Source organism: Coturnix japonica, chromosome 23, assembly GCF_001577835.2.
Source record: "Coturnix japonica isolate 7356 chromosome 23, Coturnix japonica 2.1, whole genome shotgun sequence".
Classification (NCBI taxonomy): domain Eukaryota; kingdom Metazoa; phylum Chordata; class Aves; order Galliformes; family Phasianidae; genus Coturnix; species Coturnix japonica.
Window position 1 is genome coordinate 4,083,169 of NC_029538.1, and position 20,702 is coordinate 4,103,870.

A 20,702-nucleotide genomic window follows, 5' to 3' on the forward strand; every position below is an offset into this window, starting at 1 on the left:
CCCCTGATCCTATAACGATCCTATGGCCCCATTCCTTGCAGGAGGGAACTTCTTTGTACATCCTGGCTAGTTTGCAGTTCCCTAAAGGATCTGCAAGGGACAAAATCAGAGCCTTGAAGTTGAATTAAATAACCAACGAAATACATTTAAAGAGGATTCTTCATACAGACGTTATAGCTTGGCCATCTTTAGCGCTACCAGTCAGGTTAACGTGTGGTTCAGCATTAGGGTTGAAGTAATAGGATGGGATGACTGCATCTGTGCTCCCCTTACTTTGAATGCACACCTTACAACTACCGTAGCTGGAATTTGTGGCCAGAACTTCTGTTTGGGGAAAAAAAAAGTCTTTATTGCACCAACATTGAATTTTAAGTGTTCAGGCATCTGTCATAAATAAAACATTTTTATTACGTCTTTGTCTTCCAAAAGGGAAAAAGCCCCTTTTTCTGTCATCCTAAAAAAAATCAACAACAATAAATTACTTCTGATTTGTCACGCAGCTGTTTCTTAACATGTAAGTCACGTGGACTTATATTCAAGATAGAAATCTTCTCTCTGGGGAAACACAAAGTTCTTATGGGATCCTAGGAATCCTGATATATACATAAAAATCTGGTGCTATTGCAATAGGAGAACTGGTTCTCTTAAAAGTTGACGCAGTTCGCATTGGGGGGGTAATGGTGTGTTGGCCTCACGGCTCCTCCAGGCACAGCAGCAAACCTAAAACAAGAAGTAACATTCAGTCTGGCTTCAGGAGATTGCATTAATCCCCAAATAACTTGTTTAAAAGACACAATATGGCTTCTGGAAAGGGGGTTTAGGGGGAAGTTTGAGCTATTGCTGTCAGTCCTTTAAGTGTTGGATCATTGGTTATTATAGAAGCTTATGGAGGTGAATCTTTTCATGATGTTCTGTGTCAAAATGTTTTGGTTTCTATCGTGCTGTAGCATCTCCTTTCTGCTAACAAAAAGTTCATGCTTTATCCATGAGGACTGGAAAGTTGTAGGTGTGATCTTATCCTACAGCAGCTTTGTTAGCTTAAAACAAATTACTTTGTTCCTGTATCAAACCTATTTGAGAAGTTTCTATTGGGTATATACTCCATATTGTGTTCTGACTTGGCACTGGGTGAGAATGGAGCTGGGGAACCCAGTTTGTGATTAGGCTGTGAGTTCTATGAAGGTGTACAGTAAGGGATGGTAATGAAGCTAGAAAGAAGATCTGCGTTGTCGTACCCATAAGGAGGAGGAAATGTGAACCGCATCCCATCACGTGCTGCTGGCAGATCCTGGATGCTGGTGGGCAGCTGAGCTGGGGCCCTCTGGTGTGGGAAGCCAGGCTGGACAAGGGGGATGTAATTCAGCATAGGAGTGTAGGGTGACCGGTACATCTGTGGGCTGTATGGAGCCCCCTGGGGAGGAGAGAGAAAGAAACCACATGGGAATGGGGTGAGTCTAATGATGTGCAGTCCGAATGGAGAAGACAGACAAATTATTTGGTACAAAACTTGAGCATATGTAATAGATCCCTTCAGTTAAAGGCTCAGGGCCATCTAATGAGCTATCCTGCAATACATACTGCTCCAAAGAACTAAATTAACTTAGTCCAGCTCTGCATCTTGTCCCCAGATCTGTTTTAGTCATGGCATCAATGTCAGTCTTGGTATAGGACAAACAGTACTGACTAATCCATTGTGCTTAGCATCTGTGCTCTGCAAACTGAAGCACATTCGTAGCTGTTTGAACGCACCTGTCTTGTATAGCATCCATAGGAAGGGTGCAGAGGTTGCTGGAAAGGGATCCTTGCTCGCTGGTATGGACCCTGTTAAGCGAATGTGAAGCATGACTTTTAAAACAGTTTGAGTTGCTCTGTTAATTATTATTTCTTTTGCATGAATTTTTTTAGTGTAAAGCTGTGTTCAGAGAAACCAGGTTGAGGTAAATTAACTTCTTAGATTTGGGGAAGTCTTCCCTTTATTTCCCTAAGACCAGGCAGAGAAGCCCAAATCCTGGCTGAATGCTGGGGGTGGAAGGACTGCACTTGTCCTGTGCTCAGTAGGTCTCTGTTGAACCGTGGGCTTCAGGGGAAATTCTGGGGCTGTAAACCATAGGTATGTACAATTCCCATTCTTTCATTCCTTTTGACTTAAGCATTTGCCATCTTAATAACCTTAGATGGCTTTTTCACTTTGATTTGAGGTCCTGTTTCGCCAGGCAAAGAAAGCAAGCAGCATCCTGTTGTGCAAACAGAGCCACCGAGTGAAATATCCTTAATGAATTATTAGCTCAAAATATTTGTAATACAGGATAAATATTTGTAAATGCAACATAAACATGGAAACTAATGAATGCCAAGAGAGGTCAGCATTCAGTATATGTCAATAGAACATCATCCTTTGATCACTAACATCTCAGAGGACTGCATTACATTGGATGTTAACACTGATGGCGAACCAGTGTGATCAGTCATTGTAGGACAGCAGCCTGGTTTCTTTTAGGCTCTACCCTACAAATCAGAAAGCAGTTCTCATAGCAGAGGTAGTTGCTGCCCTGAGCTTGTCAGTATGGGCCTGGAAATGTTCTAAAATGTGGGTTTATTCAATCTTACCTGAAAGGGTGGGTAGTTTGGCTGGTTTGGATATAGAGGAAGTGGAGGGAAGCTCAGACTCGGCCACATTGGCTGGTTTAAGTTTGTGGTGGTTGTAGTAACGGGAAAGTGTGGATTGGAAGTGCTGGCATTGTATATAACTATTTTTTTATCCAGTGCTGCAGTAGTTACTGTAAAACAAAACAAGGGTGAAGATAATTAAGCATTCCCTTCATTAAACCATGAAGCACTTGCAGCTAAGGGGATGCACTCCCTGTGAGCAAAGTGTTTAAGATGCTTTTGCAGGCTGTATTTCTGGAGACCCATGCTTAGAAATGAGCAGATCAGATTCACATGTAAGGCCATTAAACCCCAACCCACAGGACCTGGAATGAAGTTAATCTCCTGAGCTGTAAGAATGACTGGAATGGGGCAAAAGATTCTTGTTTTGAGCTCTGTAAGAACAAAACTATCTGAGACCAGGAAATTAGCACAGAAGAAACTGTGTCCTGATCCATACCTGGATTCTGCAGTGCCTTTGTGGCTGCATTGGAGTCAGGTCTGGAGCAAATCTTGGCAAGTGTTGGGAGCTGCTGCTTCTGTCCTGCAGTTTGACTTTCTGCCATCAGAGCTGGCACAGCTGTGCTATTCTTTGCAGCACTGACAGTGCCATTCTGGAAGAACTCTTTCATTGTCTTGCTTTCCTCAGCCATGAGTTGCCTGTCTGGACCTTTGGCAATATCTGTGTGCTTCAGCAGCAATGGCATCCCCAGCTTGTTGCCCTCTGTGCTACCAGCACCTGTTGTGCTGTTGTCCCCCAACCCCTTGGAGATCCTGGGAGAGCTTGTTGAACGCAGGAGGTTGGTGATGGTGGATTTAGCAGAAAGCTGAGCATCGCAGAGAGCTCTTAATTTCATCTCTCTTTCTCTGTTTCCAATCACTGCTCTGTATATGCTCTCAAGTCCCTCTGTTTCATCTAGCAACCAGTCCCTGTAAGAATGTGAAATATAGGGATTCTGTTGAGAGCTTGACATTAGATTGAACTCATTTTCTTGACTGCTTCTATGCCTTGCATTTCTGTTTCATTTATGCTCCGTTTAAGCCTCGAGTATTCCTTCTCAACCGGAATGAAACCTACCTCCAGGACACTGTTCTTCTCCAAAGAACCACATAAAATGGGAAAATTAAAACAAAATCTGAACTTAACACACCTATTTGGGAATAACTGAAGTTGGGTGATGGCGTTTCAGACTGGAAGCCATGAAGTCCTCTAGGACTTACAGTGGGGTGGCTGCCAGGGCTGAACAATGCTGTGTCTCTAAGGCACAACTCAGTGTTTGTAGTGGTTCCCTACTCAAAATCCTCCTTTAAATTCCACGTTGCTCTTTCACAGCCAGGTATGTTCAATAACTTAACGTATCATCCATTTACTCTCCTCAGCTTGAGGGGAAGTGATGCTCTGTGCATGCACTGTACAGATACATATATAGTACATAAATGGATTGCTAATATTAGTGAAATCTGGATAGTTAAATGTAGCTAATTATCTCTAATCATAGGATCACCATAATTGGCAGGATGCTGCTTTATCTCCCTATTTTTAAAGAACAGATACCTTAAAATCCTCAACAAACCTATACTATGGGCATAAAAATAGAAAATTGCTGTCATTTCCAAAGAAAGCTTATTTTCTACAATGCTTTATCCCATCTTTCACTGGGATTCCTCTCTCCATTGGTGGTTGCAGCCACCTCCGAGGCTGGAGGTGGACACCTGACCTCACCTGTAGGGATTTTAAGGAAGTTCCCTTGAATTCTGTACAGCGATTTGGTTTCATTGCTTCAGGTTTGGTATTTTTGGAAGGTTCATTGACTCAGGGGGGTGTCTTTGAATAGCTGGTGAGCAATGAACTGCACTGTGTGAGTGTATGCTGAGGGCACTTCTTTGCTGAAGAGCCTGTTTGCTGAATGCAGGGAAATGCTGCTGGCAGAAAGGGTCAGAGCAGCTGCCCAAAGTAACTCAAAGATCAGCAGGAGAACAATGAATCATTTCTCTGACCCTGAGGAAGGTGCTTTAGCCACTGCGCTTTGCTGGCTGTTTAATTTCATCTTAGTTGGAGGTGTTGAGTTTGTTACAGGTCCTTGCTGGTTGTCCCAAATCGTTCTTATCTGCTTCCTCAACCCCATTACAGTGGCGTGAGGGTGGGCTGCAGGGTGGGCTGCTCTCACTGCATTAGATTAATTGCTAAAAACTGAACCTATATATTTCTAATGGTGGCTTTGCTTATGTCGTTTAATAGTTCACAGTGGTTTATACCTTATCTCTTTGCTTGGACTTCCAAGCAGCTGGCATGACCAAGTTACGTGGCTGAGCTTGTGCTAATTGTCAAGATGTTTCAGCAGCATAAGTTGACCTGCTGCTGTAGGCCAGTGCAAGTCCATTGGCTTCACTGGTTATTCTTGGGTTGTTTGGTTTCACTTTGTGCATTTATTCTAGGCCAGTTATTACTGTTATTGTTATGGATATGGAAGGGAAAGGAAAGGAGTCAGGGCTCCAAGATGTACTCCCTGGGTTTCACAGTGACACAGCATAGGGCATTTCCCCTTCTGATCCTCCACGTCTTCAGCTAAAAGCATCGAATTATCAGCTTTCTCAATCTGTGATGTTAGTCTTAAAAGATACGACAGCTGTTTTTCACTGTATCAGGCAAGATGTGTGACTTAGGCTTTAAGAAGTGGACACGAGCTAATAACTTGCTGATTGATAGCTGGACATGTAAATTTCACTCTTTTTCTACTTCAGGAGCATACAGTAAATATTATCCCATTAATCTGAAGAGCATCCTTCCCTCCCTTATCACCATTTGTCCCGCAGAACATGATTTGGCATAATTTTTTCTGTGCTAAATTCAGCTTCTCTTTGTAAAGATCAGCTGTTTACAGTAGCTTCCTTATAACACTTTAATTTTCGATTTTGTTCCTTTTGAATGCTGCTTTCACTTCTTCCTGTAAATATTTTGATGTGTGTGTAGTTGTTTTGCTTTAAATGTTGTGGGGAAGCAAAAGCAGCAGCTGCTTGTGGTGCTTCAGATTTTCAAGTAGCTGGCTTTCATGGGACAAGCTCTCCCAAAAAGACTGGTTATATTGGGACAAATGGGGATACTCTGTCCCATTAAGAGGCTGCCCAAAGCCAACACAGCACCCCTGTGCTCCAGCTCTCTGTTTCTAGGGGTTATGAGGGCTCTGTTGGAGTCAAGCCCCTTGTCCTGCAGTGCTGGTGGTCACTCACCCGCTGTGGGCACCGTTCTTGCTCCATGGGGGTCCCTGTGGGTCCATGCAGATGATGGGCTGAAGCTCCTCGGGGGGGCTCTGCATCCGTTTCCAGATCTCATGGCAGGCCTTGTCCAGCCCGTCTTGGGGCGTGTTGTCGTGGATCCAGATGTGCCGTGGGTATGGCCCCAGTGGGAACGGCCCCTCTGATTTCACTGCTGGGGCTGCAAACCCATTTATGCTGGTGAGCATCCTTCAGCCTCTATGCATCCAGGCTATCTTCTTGAGTGGTGTTTTGTTTACATGGCAAACGGAAAGAAGAGCCGTGGCAACCACGGAACGCCAGGTCCTGGCAGTTGATAACTGAAATATCTGCTTGTCCTTGGCACAGCTGGGAGCTTCCCCTCTCATAAACTAGATCCCTGTCTTTCCAGGGTCAGCATTCAGCTGTCCTGCCCCCTTCTTTCTGTACTGGAGCTTTGCCTCTTCCATTTAATGCGCAGGTGATGAAGCTCCAAAGAGCGCATGGCTCTGCTCACTCATGCCTCTGCCCAGATAAATGTTATTTTCTCCCTACCAATAGTGATGATATGGTTAAGAAAGAGTAAAATGTGGTAGTTAGTAAGATGTTTTGCATTCCTATGCTGGATGACTAGTGGTGAAACTCTCTCAATTCCTGGCATAATTCCCTAAGTGTGAATGGTTCTGTGGTTCCTCATTCATCACCAAGGGTTGTGTTTGTGATCTTCATTGGGGGGAAGAGAGAAAGGAGAGTCCAAGGGACATGGGTTGGGGTTTGTGCCTGGTATTGGCATTTGTTCTATGTGCCCTTGCCAAGCTCTCGGGTTCTCAAAGTTCACTGTTTGGGCAGGGAGGAGAGATGAGTTGCAGTGATAGATGTTGGCTATGGTGATGGATTCTACGTTCATCACACTGCATTTAGCAAATAAATACTTTTTATTCTTAAAGAGAGAGTAAGCTTTCGTTGCTAGGTGTGGGGCCACGCTTAGTTGGGAGCCCTTCATTTGCAATAGGTATGGCGTTATTGCCCAGGAATAAAGTGGGACTGTGTCTCCTCAATGACTCGATTATGCTGGCTGCTTGCTCCCGGTGCGGGGCTCCAGACCTTGGCTCGGCTGTGCTCTGCTGTGTGCAGCAACCCAGTTGCATCTCCGGCTACAGCCTGGGGGTTGGGGGCCGAGGTGGATGGCTGTGTAAGGGAGAAGCGATGTATAGAGCTGTCAAGTGTGGTACCCTGTTCTGTGATCCTTTTCGATTTGGATCCGTGCCTTTGAACAATAAGGTCTATTTGAATAGGACACTGCAGTTTAAGCAGACATAAAGCAACTCTTTCATGTAACAGCGCTGGTTGCCTTGGCTCTTGGCATTGGCTCACAGTGTAGGCAGTGGAAGGATTCAAATGCAGAGGGGACACAGGGAAAAGGGAGCGAGAGAGAGGCTGGATCCGAGGGCGGAGGGGCAGATTTGCGAGCCCTCGATATCATTTGTTTTTAAGCTGTCAAATAAGCTCATTCAGGGCAACCGGAACGAGCCCCAAGAAGGGGGTTTTGCAGCAAAGCAACTGCAGCAAAAGCAGGGCGGGGGTTGGGGGCGGCCCCGAGCCGGGCTCGGCTGCTTCGCCCTGCTCCGTGTCGGGGGGAGATGGGGAGGATGCGAGTCTCGGTGCTGCGGGATGGGGCTGCTGCTGGCCGAGGGGTGGTCGTTGGGCAGTTGGTTGCTGGGAATTTTGGGGGGGCGGGGGGAAACGAACGACTTCTCAGGGTGTTTTTTTTTCCTTTCTGTTAAGCTGTAGTGTCACGTAGTTGTTGTTTTTCTTGTCCGCGGATCTGCGCATCATCGCCACGATAATTAAGTTCCTCACTGTATCTTTTAAAGACCGCATTTTTTTCCTCCCCCCCGTATCTTGCATGCAGCCGTAGGGACAAATGGGCTAACAGACGCTTAAAAAACAACCAACAAGGTGGGGGTTAGAGGAGGATGCTGCTCTCAGCCCGGTCCTGGGGGGGTTATGGGGGGGCTGGCTCAGCCCGTTCCATTGCCCAGGACAGGTCAGAGCCTGGGGCTGGTCCCTTTTATGTTCCGCATTTACCCAATTTTGCTTCATCACCAAAATCGTGTCAATATCATCAAGTTGTTTACCGGGGGGGGGGCTGTGCTGCTTCCCAGCTGATGTCTTTGTAGCGGAGATGCTCTATGTGTGTCCGTGGGCAAAATGGGGGGGGCTGCCACGCCAGAAACCTGTGGCGTGCATTAAAAAACAAATGCCTAAACATGCTAAAGCGTAATTTGCGGCTTGCTGGTGGTGCTGGGGCGGGGGCTGGTGGGAGGATTGCGTTGGGTCCAAGGAAGCAGAAACGAGGCAGATCTGCTCGCTGTTTGCACGGCAGCCCCTCATGGCATCGTCCGAGCCCCCTCCCAGCATTTAGAGAAAGAGGTGAAGGAAGATACAGGAGCGATTAATCAAGTGGCTAATAAAAAAAGTATAAATCCCCGGGGGCTGCGCGCCGCTGATGCCGGAGAGCTGGCTCGGAGACAGGCACCGGGAGGGACGAGCCAGCCCTCCTCTCTTCGCCTCTCCTCTCCCCGAGCTGCTGCCACACTTGGTTCATTCCAGCTGCAGAAGCTCAGAGCCTTCCATGCGGTGGGATTTTATTTTATTTTATTTTATTTTTTCCCTGGGCTGAGAAAGGAAAAATAAATAGTTAAAAAAATAACCAAGAAATCGCAAGCCTGACCTGCTTTTTTTTTTTGTTGTTGGTTTTATTTATTTATTTATTTATTACCCCCCCCCCTCACCCCCCCACCCTTCTTGCTTTTCTCCTCTTCTTCCAGCCGAGCCGAGGACTATCCCAATCGCAAAGGGGGAGAAAAAAGGGGGAAAATCCACCAGCAGCCAACCCCCAACACGCCCCATTCCTGCCGTCCTTTGACATGCAACCTTCCTTGGGATGGGACCGGCCGGGATGCAGCTGCAGCCTCGGAAGGAATTGGGGAAAATTGGGGATCTTGGCTCTGATGACGGTGGAAGTGAGCTCCTGGAGCCGGGTGCTGCTGCTCTCCGTGGGGCTGCTGGCTGCCTCCACCAACGGTGAGTGTATTGGGGAAGGCTGGTAACTTTGGGGCATCTCCCTGCTTGATGCTTATAGCCTGGGACTGCTCTTCATCCTCTTTCCAGGGGTCTCTAGTGTGTGTCTATGTGTGTGCTTGTATGTCAGCACACGCTTTCCCGTAGTGTTGAATGAGTGTTGGGTTTTCTTTAGATAAGATTGTTGCACCCAGAGGCTGGATGGAGAGAAACTGTCTTAAATGATGTAATACCACACAGAACCTTGGAGTATTTCTCCTTCTCTGACGGGTCAAATAATTAGCACACGGTTGCTGTATGATACACGAGATGACTGTGAGAAATGCCATTGCTTTCCCCCTTGCATCTTAATTCATTATATCAGTACCCACAGCGTTTGACCATAGCTGATAAAATAGCTTTGCGCTCCTTGAATGAAAATGGAAGCACTTTCCTCCTATTCCCCCATTGCATTTGAACTTGGTGTGCTCTTACAGACGAGCTCCTTAGCCCTCAACACAGTGATTTTAGTGAGAAATGCATGTATTGACTTGGAAAGAGGGAGACTTCCATTTGGGGGCCGTGTGCGGACGTCGCCTCCCCGGTTTCTGCAGCTGACCTTGTAGCAAAAGCACATATAGGGGCTGAAGTTTATTTCTGGTGCAAACAGTAAATATTTAGGGACTGTCCTTGTGTCTGTGGGAGGGGGAAGAGTGGGAGAGCTGTGCTTGGCAGCCTTCTCTCATCACTGCTGTGCCCTGGTTTCCAAGAGTTTCTGAGTAATGTTTGTCTTGTCTGCTGCATCCTAGGCTGGAGGAATGCATCCCTGTGTGTGTTCATGTGGATAAAAGCTTTTCTTTCCTATTTGAAATCCTCGTGTAATTTAGGATGCAACACTCATTTTTATTATGTAAGGCAGACTTTCTCCAAAGAGATTTGGAATAATTAACTGTTCCTCCCGAGTGCTCTTGCAGTGGACCCGAGGAGTTGTGCTAACTGGAAGCATCTATTAGGGAAGGAGGTGGAACCACCCAGCAACCCACAAGCCATAATTAGGGACGAGTATTTATTTTTGGTGGTTATTTCTTTTCCTTTCTTCATCAAGGAGCATTTTGCCTGTCCACAAGGGAGAACCGTTCCAGCAGTTTCTGTTGTTGCTTTCCTGATAGGAACAGAATGATGCAGAGATACCTAAAGAAGATTTACTATGTCAGGCTTTTGCAGCTCTCTCTCCTCCTTTCAGGCTATCTGTAGCTTTTTGCACACTAGATCTTCCAGGTTTCTTTCTGTACCTGCTTGTTGGGTATTTAATCTTTTCTTTCCAGGCCCCTAGCTCTATCCCTGCATTCAAAGTGCTGTTTGATGCCTTCATCCAGTGGTCAGCGCTCTGTTTATTTCTCTGCAAGTCAATCTGCAGAACCTTTTCAGATGCAAGATTGCTGTCGGTTTTTCTTTTTAATTTGCATCAGAATTAGGCACTCAATGGGGACTCTTTCCCAGCTCTTCCTTTATGAAACCCCACTAATGGTCTTTTTGTCAGGGTTCAGCTTGGTACTGACTTGCTGCAGGAGCTTCACAGTGCAGTGATGGCACCTGCCAGGCAAACACAGCTACTTCAATGCAGAACCGGGTGCAGTTTTGGGGTCTGACCCTTGGAAGGAAGCTGGCTGTGCATGGGGAGCTTCTGCTGCCTTTGCTGGGCAGGGGGTGATCATTGGGAGAGCAAAGTTCCTTGGAGACTTCAGTTCTGATCTCGCCAGTTTTTGGTGTTGGTGTGGGTAGTAATAACCATGAGTACCCATAGTGTGGCAGCAGAGCTGTATGTATATATATATTAAACTACTGGTTAGTGGTTCTGGCCAGCTGGAAATAAAAAGGGGAAGAAATCCTCCTGAGATCACGTCAGCTGGTCCTGCTGCCCAACAGCATCCTTCTAATCCATGGCTGTTTGCTGTGTGTGCTTCCTTCAGATGCATGGGGGGAGCAAGGTGAGGCAGCTCATGTTGTGCAGCGAGCTGAACCAGCTATAAAAAGGTGCTCTACCATCCACCAAAGTTTGTTATGAAGGTGGGAGCTAATGGGAGAGGAAGTGGTTCATGATTTCCCTTTCTTATTTGTGGTGATTTGATGGCCTTTGGGTTTGAGGAGGGCAATGGGGCTTGTCTTTGGCTGGGAGCAGACTGGCTCATGTTGCTTTGGCAGTCAGCATCTTGTTTTGTACTAACAGAAAGTTGCAATGTGGTCTTATCAGTTTAATCCCACTGTAGTTTTCTGTTCTTCTCAATGGAAGAAGAGTTTTAGCAAATCCTTCCTCTGAAGCTGCTTGTGAGTTTTGATGTATGTGTATGTATCTCCATTGTAAATCACTCTTTTATTCCATTGTCTCAAATCTGCACAGGATGAAGAGGGAATCAGGGATTGTTGCTCTGCTAAGGAAGCAACTTGGCTGTGAAGCACTCAGAGCATGTTTTTGTAGGGGGTGAGGATGTAAGATATTATATACGAAGCAGTAGATGGATGTTTGTGTAGGAGGGAAGGGTAGCTAGCTTGATTACATTTGATTGTGGCACCTGATGAAACTAGAGTATATGATGATAGTAGCTGAGCATGTCATTTTGGTATGAGTCCTACTACCAGCGTTGAGGCAGTGTAGATAGCAGTGCTAAATGGAATGAATGATTCCCACTTACTCATTCATGTCTTGCTGATGCCTTTTGTTACAGGAGATGGAGGTGGTTCTGGCAGACTTGTAGAGGTTGCAGCTCTTTGCTTGGGATCAGACTGGCCTGGGGAGGGTGGCTTTGTGTTGCAATGCTCTCCTTGCCTTTGGGACCACAGAGGAGGAGATGCTTGGCCTGGGCAGGATGCTTTCAGTGTGTCACAGTGGGGTGACATGGGGGTGATCCTCAGTTGTGTAGGATTGGCCCAATCCTTCCCTTGCTGTGTGTCTGTCCATGTGTACCTGGACAGCTGTGGCACTCTGGTTTGAATGGAGCACATTGAACTTGTTTTCTTACCTCTTCATGGAGGTTGGTGCTCTGGTGAGATCTTCCTGAAGAGTGTCTGCATTTATCATGGCCTTCTCCATGGAAGCAAGTGCCCATACAACAGGTAGAGGTGTGCAGGGGAAGGAACCCTTACTGGGACCACTGCAGTGTGTGGTGCTGCCTTGCTATGTGACCCTTAGCAATCCATCTCACTCATTCTTTGCCTTCTCGTTCTTCATGCTGATTGAGTTCATCATTTGGGGTACAGGAAGCTTCCCTTTGCTGTGTGATTCCCCATTGCCCGTCACTCTGTTTTCAGTCGTGGCCTCTCGATGCTGCTGAAGAACATCCAGGCTCAAGCTTTCCTTGCCGCAGAGCCGGTCTGTCATGTCACATAGCTCCTAAGGAAATTCTGTATTCAGCTGGCTGATGGTTCCCAGCCCAGGCAGCCTGCAGTGGTACAGAGGTGGATGTCTGCTCTGTTGATCCTCGGTGGCTGCCTTCCAGTTGTCTATGAGTTCCTGTCAAAAGGATGCATCTGTCAGAATGGGTGCAGGAAACGTGATCCAGGCAGTCTGCCATAGATCCCAGTGGAGATGTGTTTGCCAAGGTGATTCAAGGCTTAAGGTGTAGCTGAGCTGTTGGTAGCGTATTCAATAGGTTGTATTCCTGCTGTAGAGAATGCTTTTTCCTAAACAGGAACAACTGCCTCATTGATCTGTTTTCAGGGACAAAGAGGGACTTTAAGATGTAGGTACTTAAACTGCTTTCAAAGAAATCAAGATAGAGATGCAAGAAAAAACCCCAGTGCTCTGGTGCTGGTAGCCCTCATAGTGTCTGTTTACACAGTGTTTCTGGAGGAGTGAAGTACAGTGCAATTATGGAAATCAATGTACTTTACTTGCTATAAACATGATGCAGTGCAGTAATCTGCAAAATAAATATGCCTCTGCCATGCTATGCAGTGGCTGACTGATCTGATAGTGGTTAATGTGTAACTGGGAAAATCCCATTGATTAAAGAAATCAAATTAACTCCGTTTCAGTCTTTGCTACCATGGACACGGCCAGGATGGAGATAACATGCTGCAGTGAGATTGTGTGCATTTTCCTTTTACCTGCCCTATGTGGAAGTGGATCAGAGGGTTTTTTGTCTTGTGGCTTTCTTACGTTGCTTCACAGTGGACTGAATATGGTGTTCCTTTTTTCTTCCCAGTCTGAGCTATGTCTCTTCCTTCAGCCTGTCGCAGGAGTGACTGCAGTGATGCTCTGTCTTCGAGGTGCAGGCATTGCTGCCATGATGCACTGTATGCCACTGCTGGGGGGAGGAGGAACAGGGGCTATGGGAGCCCTACAGCTGCTGGTTATGACTGTGGGGCCCATATAATTGTGCAGCAGGGTGATGTGGTGAGCTATGGCTCTCATGGAATTGCAGGAAGATTTGCAACTGTGAGGTCCAGAGCAGCATTGGTTGCCAGGGAGATGTGTGATAAAAAAGTAATTAAAAAAAGAAAAAATCTCTCTATGTTATTGAATGCAAAAAAGGAAGGGGAAGGTCACTTTAAAGGACTTACGGGTCCCTTCCAACTTGGGGTGTTCTGTGACACCCATGCAATGAGACAACAATGCAGTGTCTAAAGGGTAATTAATGTGTGATGGGGCAACCAGCACCAGCAGAGAACAGCTTTGTACTCATATGTACCTTTGACTGGGCCTCCTGAGAAAGGAGATGTTTATGAGGTGTCTTGTCCCTGAGGATGAGGTCTGAGCTGTATCTGCACGAGCAAACGTGAAGGCATTTTGCTGTAGTTACGCTGAAACAGAACAATTTCTCAATCCATTTATCAAAATGTCTGCAGTTCCCATTTCAAGGCAGATAAAGCAACAATGAATATCAATAAAGGTGTCTTTATCCAGGACATTTAAAAACGAAAAAAAGAGAAGATTGGTTCCTTTGGCCTCTGGCTTGTGCTAGCACTCTGGAATGCTAAGTGTGTTTTGTCCTAATGAAATGGCTTCATTTAGGTTCCATCCTCCTGCCTTTATTCCACAAGTGTTGCTTATAGACATGGGAATTGAGCTGTTTCTGAGGCTGCCAGCTCAGATGTGGACCATGTGGGAATCTCCTTGCCCTTGGTAATAATGGCCTCACCTGCATCCGGAACCAGGTGCTGTAGGAGTTGCAAGAGCATTGCAATAGGGAGATGGCAAAGGTGAACTGATAGCTGGAGAGATGCCCATTGCTGGGGATCTTATGGTTCAGTGCTCTTCTGTTTGTGTTCCTTCTCTACTTGGAGGAGTCATTGCAGCCCAGTTCCAGCTCTTCTCCATGGCTGTTGGCTCTTGGAAGTCCTTGAGGGTGTGAGCCGTTGTCCTTCTGTTTCACTTCCAATTGGGTATGAGTAAAATCTGCAGAATGCTGAAATGATTTACAGATTTATTCTGCGGAGAGATGTGGCTATGTTTGCAATAGGCTTTCTGCAGATACAAATTGCGCTGTGTTGATTAGCCTCACAGGTTTCGATGCTCTTGGTTCTCTCCCTTGATTGCACGGAGCGAATTCAATCATTTCACGTACAATTTGGGATTAATTGGGAATGACGTGAAGGTGAAGGTTGTCTGTTTGCTGCTGTACTTCAAGAAATAAAGTACTCGTGGCAAAAAGTCAGGAGTGTAATGCAGCTTGGCTCTTCCTATAGGCTGTGCTGTATTTCTTGCATGGTCATTGGCATGTATATATGTCCACATTTGTGCATTTTTTGTGTTCCCAAGCTTGAGACCTAATGGCTTGTAAAGGGAATTCTTTTCCTCAGCCATTCCTCCTTCACGTTTCTTTCACCCCATTATGTTCAGCAGGATTCTTTCCTCCTCTCTTTGCTACAGGGCCAGGGAGGAGCTGGTCCTTTGTCAGGTAGGCGCTTGATGTGATGCTCATTGAGCAGCCATTGCCAAGCTGGAGGTGCAGAAAATGGCAGCTCGTTTCTTCTGCAACCAAGGGCCAATTCAGTGTTCCTTTCCCATTGGATACACTGAATAATGATACCAAGAAAAAAACATCTATCTTTCCAAAAATAAGAAATCTGTTTCCTCAGAAGTGTAATGAGCTTTCCCAAAGCCAGTGTCATTTTATAAGATGCTACCTGCATCGTGCAGCATATTGTTTATATCCCTCGATTGTGTTTTTGTCTCTGTTATGGGAAGGTTAGATGCTGGTTGTGGACCCTGCTCAACTGTTAGCCACAATCCTGCGCTGTTTCCATTAAAGTTAAGCACCACTTGAAAAACCTCGTTGTTAACAGAGAAAAAGTAGCATCTACTTGCTGAAATAATGAGTTTTTGAAGAGCAGGGAACTGGTCCCTGTTGGGATTTCTTCTAAAGCTGGATTTAACACAGCCTCCATAGGAACCAGTCCTGGGATGCGCTGAGAAGAGGCTGAATCCTCTGCAGGGTTCTCCCTTTCCCCGAGGGCTCCAACTCTGCTTCTAGAAGCTGTGCTGACTCTCATCATCTTGAAAGATGATGGCAAAGCACAACTGTGTTGGATCTGCAGTGTTTTGGCAGGGTGTCTTAGTGAAAATACATCTAAGAAAACAACCTGGCAGGTACACATTTGTTGAGGGAACAATGTGTGAAATGGTCCCCGTGTTTTGCTTTAAAGCCTGGAGGTAAAACACAGTGAAACCTCGTGGTTTGTGTGGCTTTTGTTGAATGAATTTCTTGGGCCTTCATAGTGAAGAGGGCTGTAGTAGCTCCATGCAGGTGTCTCAGACCCATGGATGTTTCATTGCTGGGAAGTGGTGTTGCTTGCTGTACCTTTATCAAGAATAAGGGCATCAGAAATGGTCCTGCAAGCCCGTGCTGTCATCATCTCTTCATAAATAGCCAATTCTAACTGATGGAAGTCAGCTTAGCAACAGCGAGTTAATTCACTGCATTTAAAGTGCTCCAGAAAATGATGTTTTATGGGAGGGTCTGTCATTTGTTCCTACTGAGTGCTGCGATAGGCTTAAACTAGGGAACAAATTATAACCTCTTTTTTTTTGCCTAATGCCAAGGGCTGTTATATGGGCAGGTTTTTTTCCTTTTCCATGCCCGCATTTAGCAAATGAGATTTCTTACCCCCCAAAAAAACCCACCCAATTTGAGCCTACAAGTCGATGCAATTCACCCCTTGTTAACTCTTTGATTGAGAGCTATGTAGATTGAAGAAGAAAGGTATTGATCTGCTTTTGGGATTGAAAACTAAGATTAAATAGAAAGTCCGAGGGTGAAAATGAGTTTTTAAATGAACGGACAAGCAGAAAGAAAAATAAAATAGTACAATGTACTGGAAATCAGCTCTGAGGCTTTGGCACTTAGTGTGGATGGAGGCTGTGGAACACAGCAACTGTATGGAGGTGCTTTGGGAGTCATATATTGTCTCAGATTGGGGCTTAAATGAGAACCTTTCCAAATTGGGTCAGAACAAGAGGAAAAGAAGCCTGGTATCGCTTTCAGAGTGTAGATTGGTTGTTATGTGTGGATATGGAAAGTCTATGTGAAAGGCACGAAACTCTGGATGTAATTGAAGTGTTTCAAATAGTTGCTTTTTCTTCTGCATCTGATTCATGAGGGACCTTTTGTTGCTGTTTCTTCATTAGTCTGTGGCACCACTCCTGGTTTTTGGGTGGATTTTTGGCTCCTTTGGCTAAGTGAATTGTCAAGTCTGTGCAGCGTGGGCTTCTGGTGACTTTCATTGATTGCTCAAGGTGACAAGTAGGCTTTTGGTAGTAAATACAAAGTGCAGCTCTACTTAAAGGATGCGATTGTGAAAGTGCTGTTAACAGAATCAAATACACAAATGGATTTATATCCCAACAAAAATTCCCGAGAGAAATTGCCTTCTGTTTGCTGCTTTTTGTAATTCAAATACAATAACAGAAGAGCAAGCTGTTACAATGCTAACGCCTGGCAGTGCGTTTTGTTGGAAGATCTCAATGCACTTGTAAATGTGAAGCGCATCTCTCTATTGAGTACAGTGGAAGAATGAAGTGGAGTATGTGCTTATTCATGATGAGGGCTTTTTATTTCTTTATCCAGAGGCGTAGTAAGATCTTGGTCACTACTGACAGCTAACTTGCTGGTTATGGCTTTAGCTGAGTATTTGAAGTCTGTTCTGTGTCATTTCCTTCTTCAGAACTTCTGTCTCCTTTCTTTCTGAGCTCCTGGTGCTGGAAAGGACCAGTGGCTGCCCTGCAATTACCACAGATTGGTGCAGCTCTTGGCTTTCCAAGGAATTACAGGCAGATGAAAACATAACCAGGTTGCTCTGATGTCTGATAAGGCAAATAACAGCCCAGGTACTGCAGGTCTTCTCATGGTGATGTGGGTTTGGCAAAAGGAGGAATGGAAACTGATGCAAATCTATCGTAAGAAGATCTTTAAATGAGGCCCACAGTGTGATTTGTGAGATGGATTTCACACTGAATATTATTTCACCTTTCTTACCCCCTTTTTTTTTTAGATAAAGGAATCCTAATTGAGCACCGTGGATTGCCTGTTAAGATTCATGTATCCTTTCACTGGCAAAGAATTGAAATAGAGATTGGAAATTTGGTTTTAGAGCTCATGATTAGCACCGTATAAATCAGGAAAGTAGAAATTCAGCCTGTGAGTGGAGCCTGGGCTTTGTGCAGATGCTTTTGACAGGTTGGTTTCCTTGTTGTGGGTTTCCACATCAGGGATGAGCTGAGCTGTCAGGTGTAGAACAGGAGAATGACACAAACCTGAGCAGTGTGAGACTGGCTGCGGTGTTTGTAAAGGATATCTGGGTAACCATAAAGCCACGAAGGGAAGTGGTGGGAGAACCTGGCTCTGGAGGCAGCATGCGGAGGATATGCATTAATTGGTTAACGGTTGAGGAGGGCTTTGAAGATGGAAATAAATGTAGAAGTGCTTGGGGTGATTATTATGCTGACAATGGCAACGTAGAGGAGTGGTGGTGCTCAGGGAGCAGTCAGAATTGATTAAGAGATGATCTTGAAAGGGAAAGTTTTGAACGGAGAAAATTGCATCCCTTGAGAAGAGTCCGCTGGGGCTGAATTTGGGATAACTGATAGCACTCAGCTGAGCAGGTGATGTCCCATAACGGGTGGTTTGTGTGTTTCTCAGTTTCATCAGGAGATCACAAAGGATTCTTACACAGAGTCCCTTGCTCTGGTTTCAACCAATATGCAGCAATACAGCATGGCACATCCTCAGCAGTAGCTGTGAATGAAGCCAAGCCCTGCTCCCTGGCTGAGCTGTAGTGCACTGCCTTTACTGATGGGATTCCTACTCTTTGTTTATTGTTCAAAGGTTCAGGGTTTTCTTTTTTCTATATACACTCTTTGCATCAAACTGCCTGGCTGGATGCCATCTCTGGGGGTCAGTAGAGCGTGGAAACAATCTCTCCTGTTGTGCTGCAGGCAGACCCATTCCTCTACTTTGTTCTACTCATGTTTCCAGATGAAGCAGTCATTGTGATTCTCTTTGTCACCTTGTTTCTAAGGAAGATGGTGAAAGCTGGAATTTGACTAGCAGGTGCTGCTTTGTGGACCAGTTGGTAGTTCAGTAACTCAGGTTCCTCATCAGCATCATCTGGGCAAAGATCTACTTTACTCCTACTGGGAATGTTGTTCGACATTGCATCTATTGCTGTCTGCTTGCTGTTGGATCAGATGTGTATGGAGGGATGTGTGTCCCATCTGCCTCCAGCCACTGAACTTGAGCTAGCTTAAAGAGAACAGTGTTGTAAGATTGCTGGTACAAAATACTGAGGGGGGAAAAAAAATCATTTATGTATCTTTAATAAACAGAGACTTCTCCGTTTACTTTGATACTGCTTAGATTATTTAGCATTGATAGCAGGGATTTTTCATAGACGATGATTAAAAGTAGATGTATTTCTGCTGCTTTTAACAGAGTATATTGGCATCATTTTGTCTATCTACTTATACAATGTTTCATCTGTAGTGCAGCCCCTTAACACGAGATGATGTAGTTTTGCTGGTTGTGACAACTCTGAAACACTGGTACAAATCTGCTAAAGGCCTGTCCTGTTCTCTAGCTTTGGTTCTGTTTAGATTGTAAGCATTTCAGATAGTAAAGTGGTATATAAATCTGCTGGGGTAAGTGCTGCTAAAGTAACTGAGAAAGATAGAGCATGCACCTGGGGAAGGCAGCATGGCATAGTAATGTCTCTGATAACCCAACTTGGACGTGTGTTGTGGTGCAGCTCAAGCACTTACCAGCTATACTCCAGGTAGCGTGATTTTTAGGGTCCCCCTTTTAATAGCAATCTGCTTTTAAAATACAAGGTCTTGAAGCCCCAAATCCTTGCTGTTCCAGGGCAGGGGGCAGCCTGTATCAGGTCAGCTGCCGTGCTGCCCTGTCCTGTTAGAAACAGGGAGCTTCAGCCTTGGGGGATGATCTGGCAGCTGCTGCCATGACCCATGTACTCGCTGCAGCAATTTGTCTTAACCCAACAAGGCATTTCTTTCCAGCAGTTGAAGTCTCTGGCCTCTCAACATGTCAAGGGATGCTGTGCAGCTGTAAGACAGACATACGTGCACTGTCATGTTCTTGTGATTTAAGTTTTGCCCTGCTATGGCTTTTGATGTTGCTTGAAATGGGCAGAACTCCTTTGATCATGCTACTGGGATTGTATGCCCTTTCAAAGTTCAATCATGAAACATAAAAACAAGTCTTTTTAGCTTTATTATGTTTTTTTCCCATTCCTTCCAAGGGAGAAGGTTAGCTTAGTGTTGAGGAGAGAGATGTACAAGCAGGGATGATGTGATATCCCCATAGTACTGTGCAAGTCTGCTGTAGTATGGAACTCGTGCCCTGCTTTGGATTTGGGGCCCATGCTGTGATCCTTCAGGGACTTGGCAGTAGGGGTGTGAGCTAGATTCAGATAAAATGTGTATTCTTTGCCCTTGTGTTCTTCATTTCATGCGTTCACAGTAAAAAAAGGCACTGGCTATCAGAGATGTTAATCATCCCCTTGATGATGTTCTTGAATCCAGTGGCTTTTGATTAAAAGTTATAGTTAATGGAATGCCTCTGCATTATTTATTACCCTGTGGGCTTTGATATAAGACTGCAGGTTAAGTTAAAACTATGAAAAGGTGAATGCTTAGGGAAACAAGGCTTAATTTATGAAGTCTGAAGGTACTTTCCCTGTGTGTTCACTTGAATTGTGTGAACAAGATAATGAAAGGCAGCCTGTGGGTAGATTAGTTCTGATTTCTGGTAGTCTGAAAGATCCAGAGGTCTGCTACATAGGAAGGCACAGTCACTTGCAGGTAAATCATTCAGAGCAGTAAACCTTAGGAAAAGGAGCCTTTTTCTTAACCTAGATAGCAGAGGGATGTGGGATTGTTCTGGGGGGGCACTGGGTGGGTGTCAGCCTGCAGTGGGGTGGGGGGCAGTGAGGGAAATGTCCACAGCCAAAGGTGAATTCATCTAAACTGCACAGCGCCGACTGGCATCGTCCTTGTAAACCTCTGTTTGTTCGTGCTCCTGGGCCAAAGGGATAAAGAGAATTGTTTCTGCAAGTATTCAGAGGAGAAATGGTGTGTTTCCTTGTCATGTACTTCAGATAAGGTTTTGTCAGTCAAGCCTGAGCTGAGCTAACTCATACCTGAAAACAAATTACAGAGCATGCATAAATTCTCCTGGGCTTCCAGCATCTCTTTTCCTATGCCTGCTGACTTCCATCAGTGTCCAATATAAACGAAGCTCCCTCCTATC

General features: G+C 45.4%; 2 protein-coding genes across 2 annotated transcripts in view; one reads left to right on the forward strand and one right to left on the reverse strand.

The window, feature by feature from the left end:
- Positions 1–361: 361 nt before the first annotated feature.
- C23H1orf94 (chromosome 23 C1orf94 homolog) lies at positions 362–6,193 on the reverse strand. The gene is made up of 6 exons (XM_015883256.2): positions 5,875–6,193; positions 3,107–3,576; positions 2,608–2,777; positions 1,750–1,821; positions 1,236–1,411; positions 362–720 (listed from the first exon to the last, which is right to left on the reverse strand). The coding sequence occupies exons 1-6, from the start codon at positions 6,105–6,107 to the stop codon at positions 645–647; spliced, it is 1,197 nt and encodes a 398-aa protein (XP_015738742.1). The 5' UTR covers positions 6,108–6,193; the 3' UTR covers positions 362–644.
- A 2,009-nt stretch (positions 6,194–8,202) lies between these two features.
- CSMD2 (CUB and Sushi multiple domains 2) overlaps positions 8,203–20,702 on the forward strand; it is a 187,233-nt gene continuing 174,733 nt past the window's right edge. The window contains exons 1-2 of the mRNA XM_032448955.1: positions 8,203–8,517; positions 8,709–8,964. Of these exons, the coding sequence (XP_032304846.1) occupies positions 8,808–8,964 (157 nt within the window). The 5' untranslated portion in view covers positions 8,203–8,517; positions 8,709–8,807. The remainder of the gene's footprint in view (positions 8,518–8,708; positions 8,965–20,702) is intronic.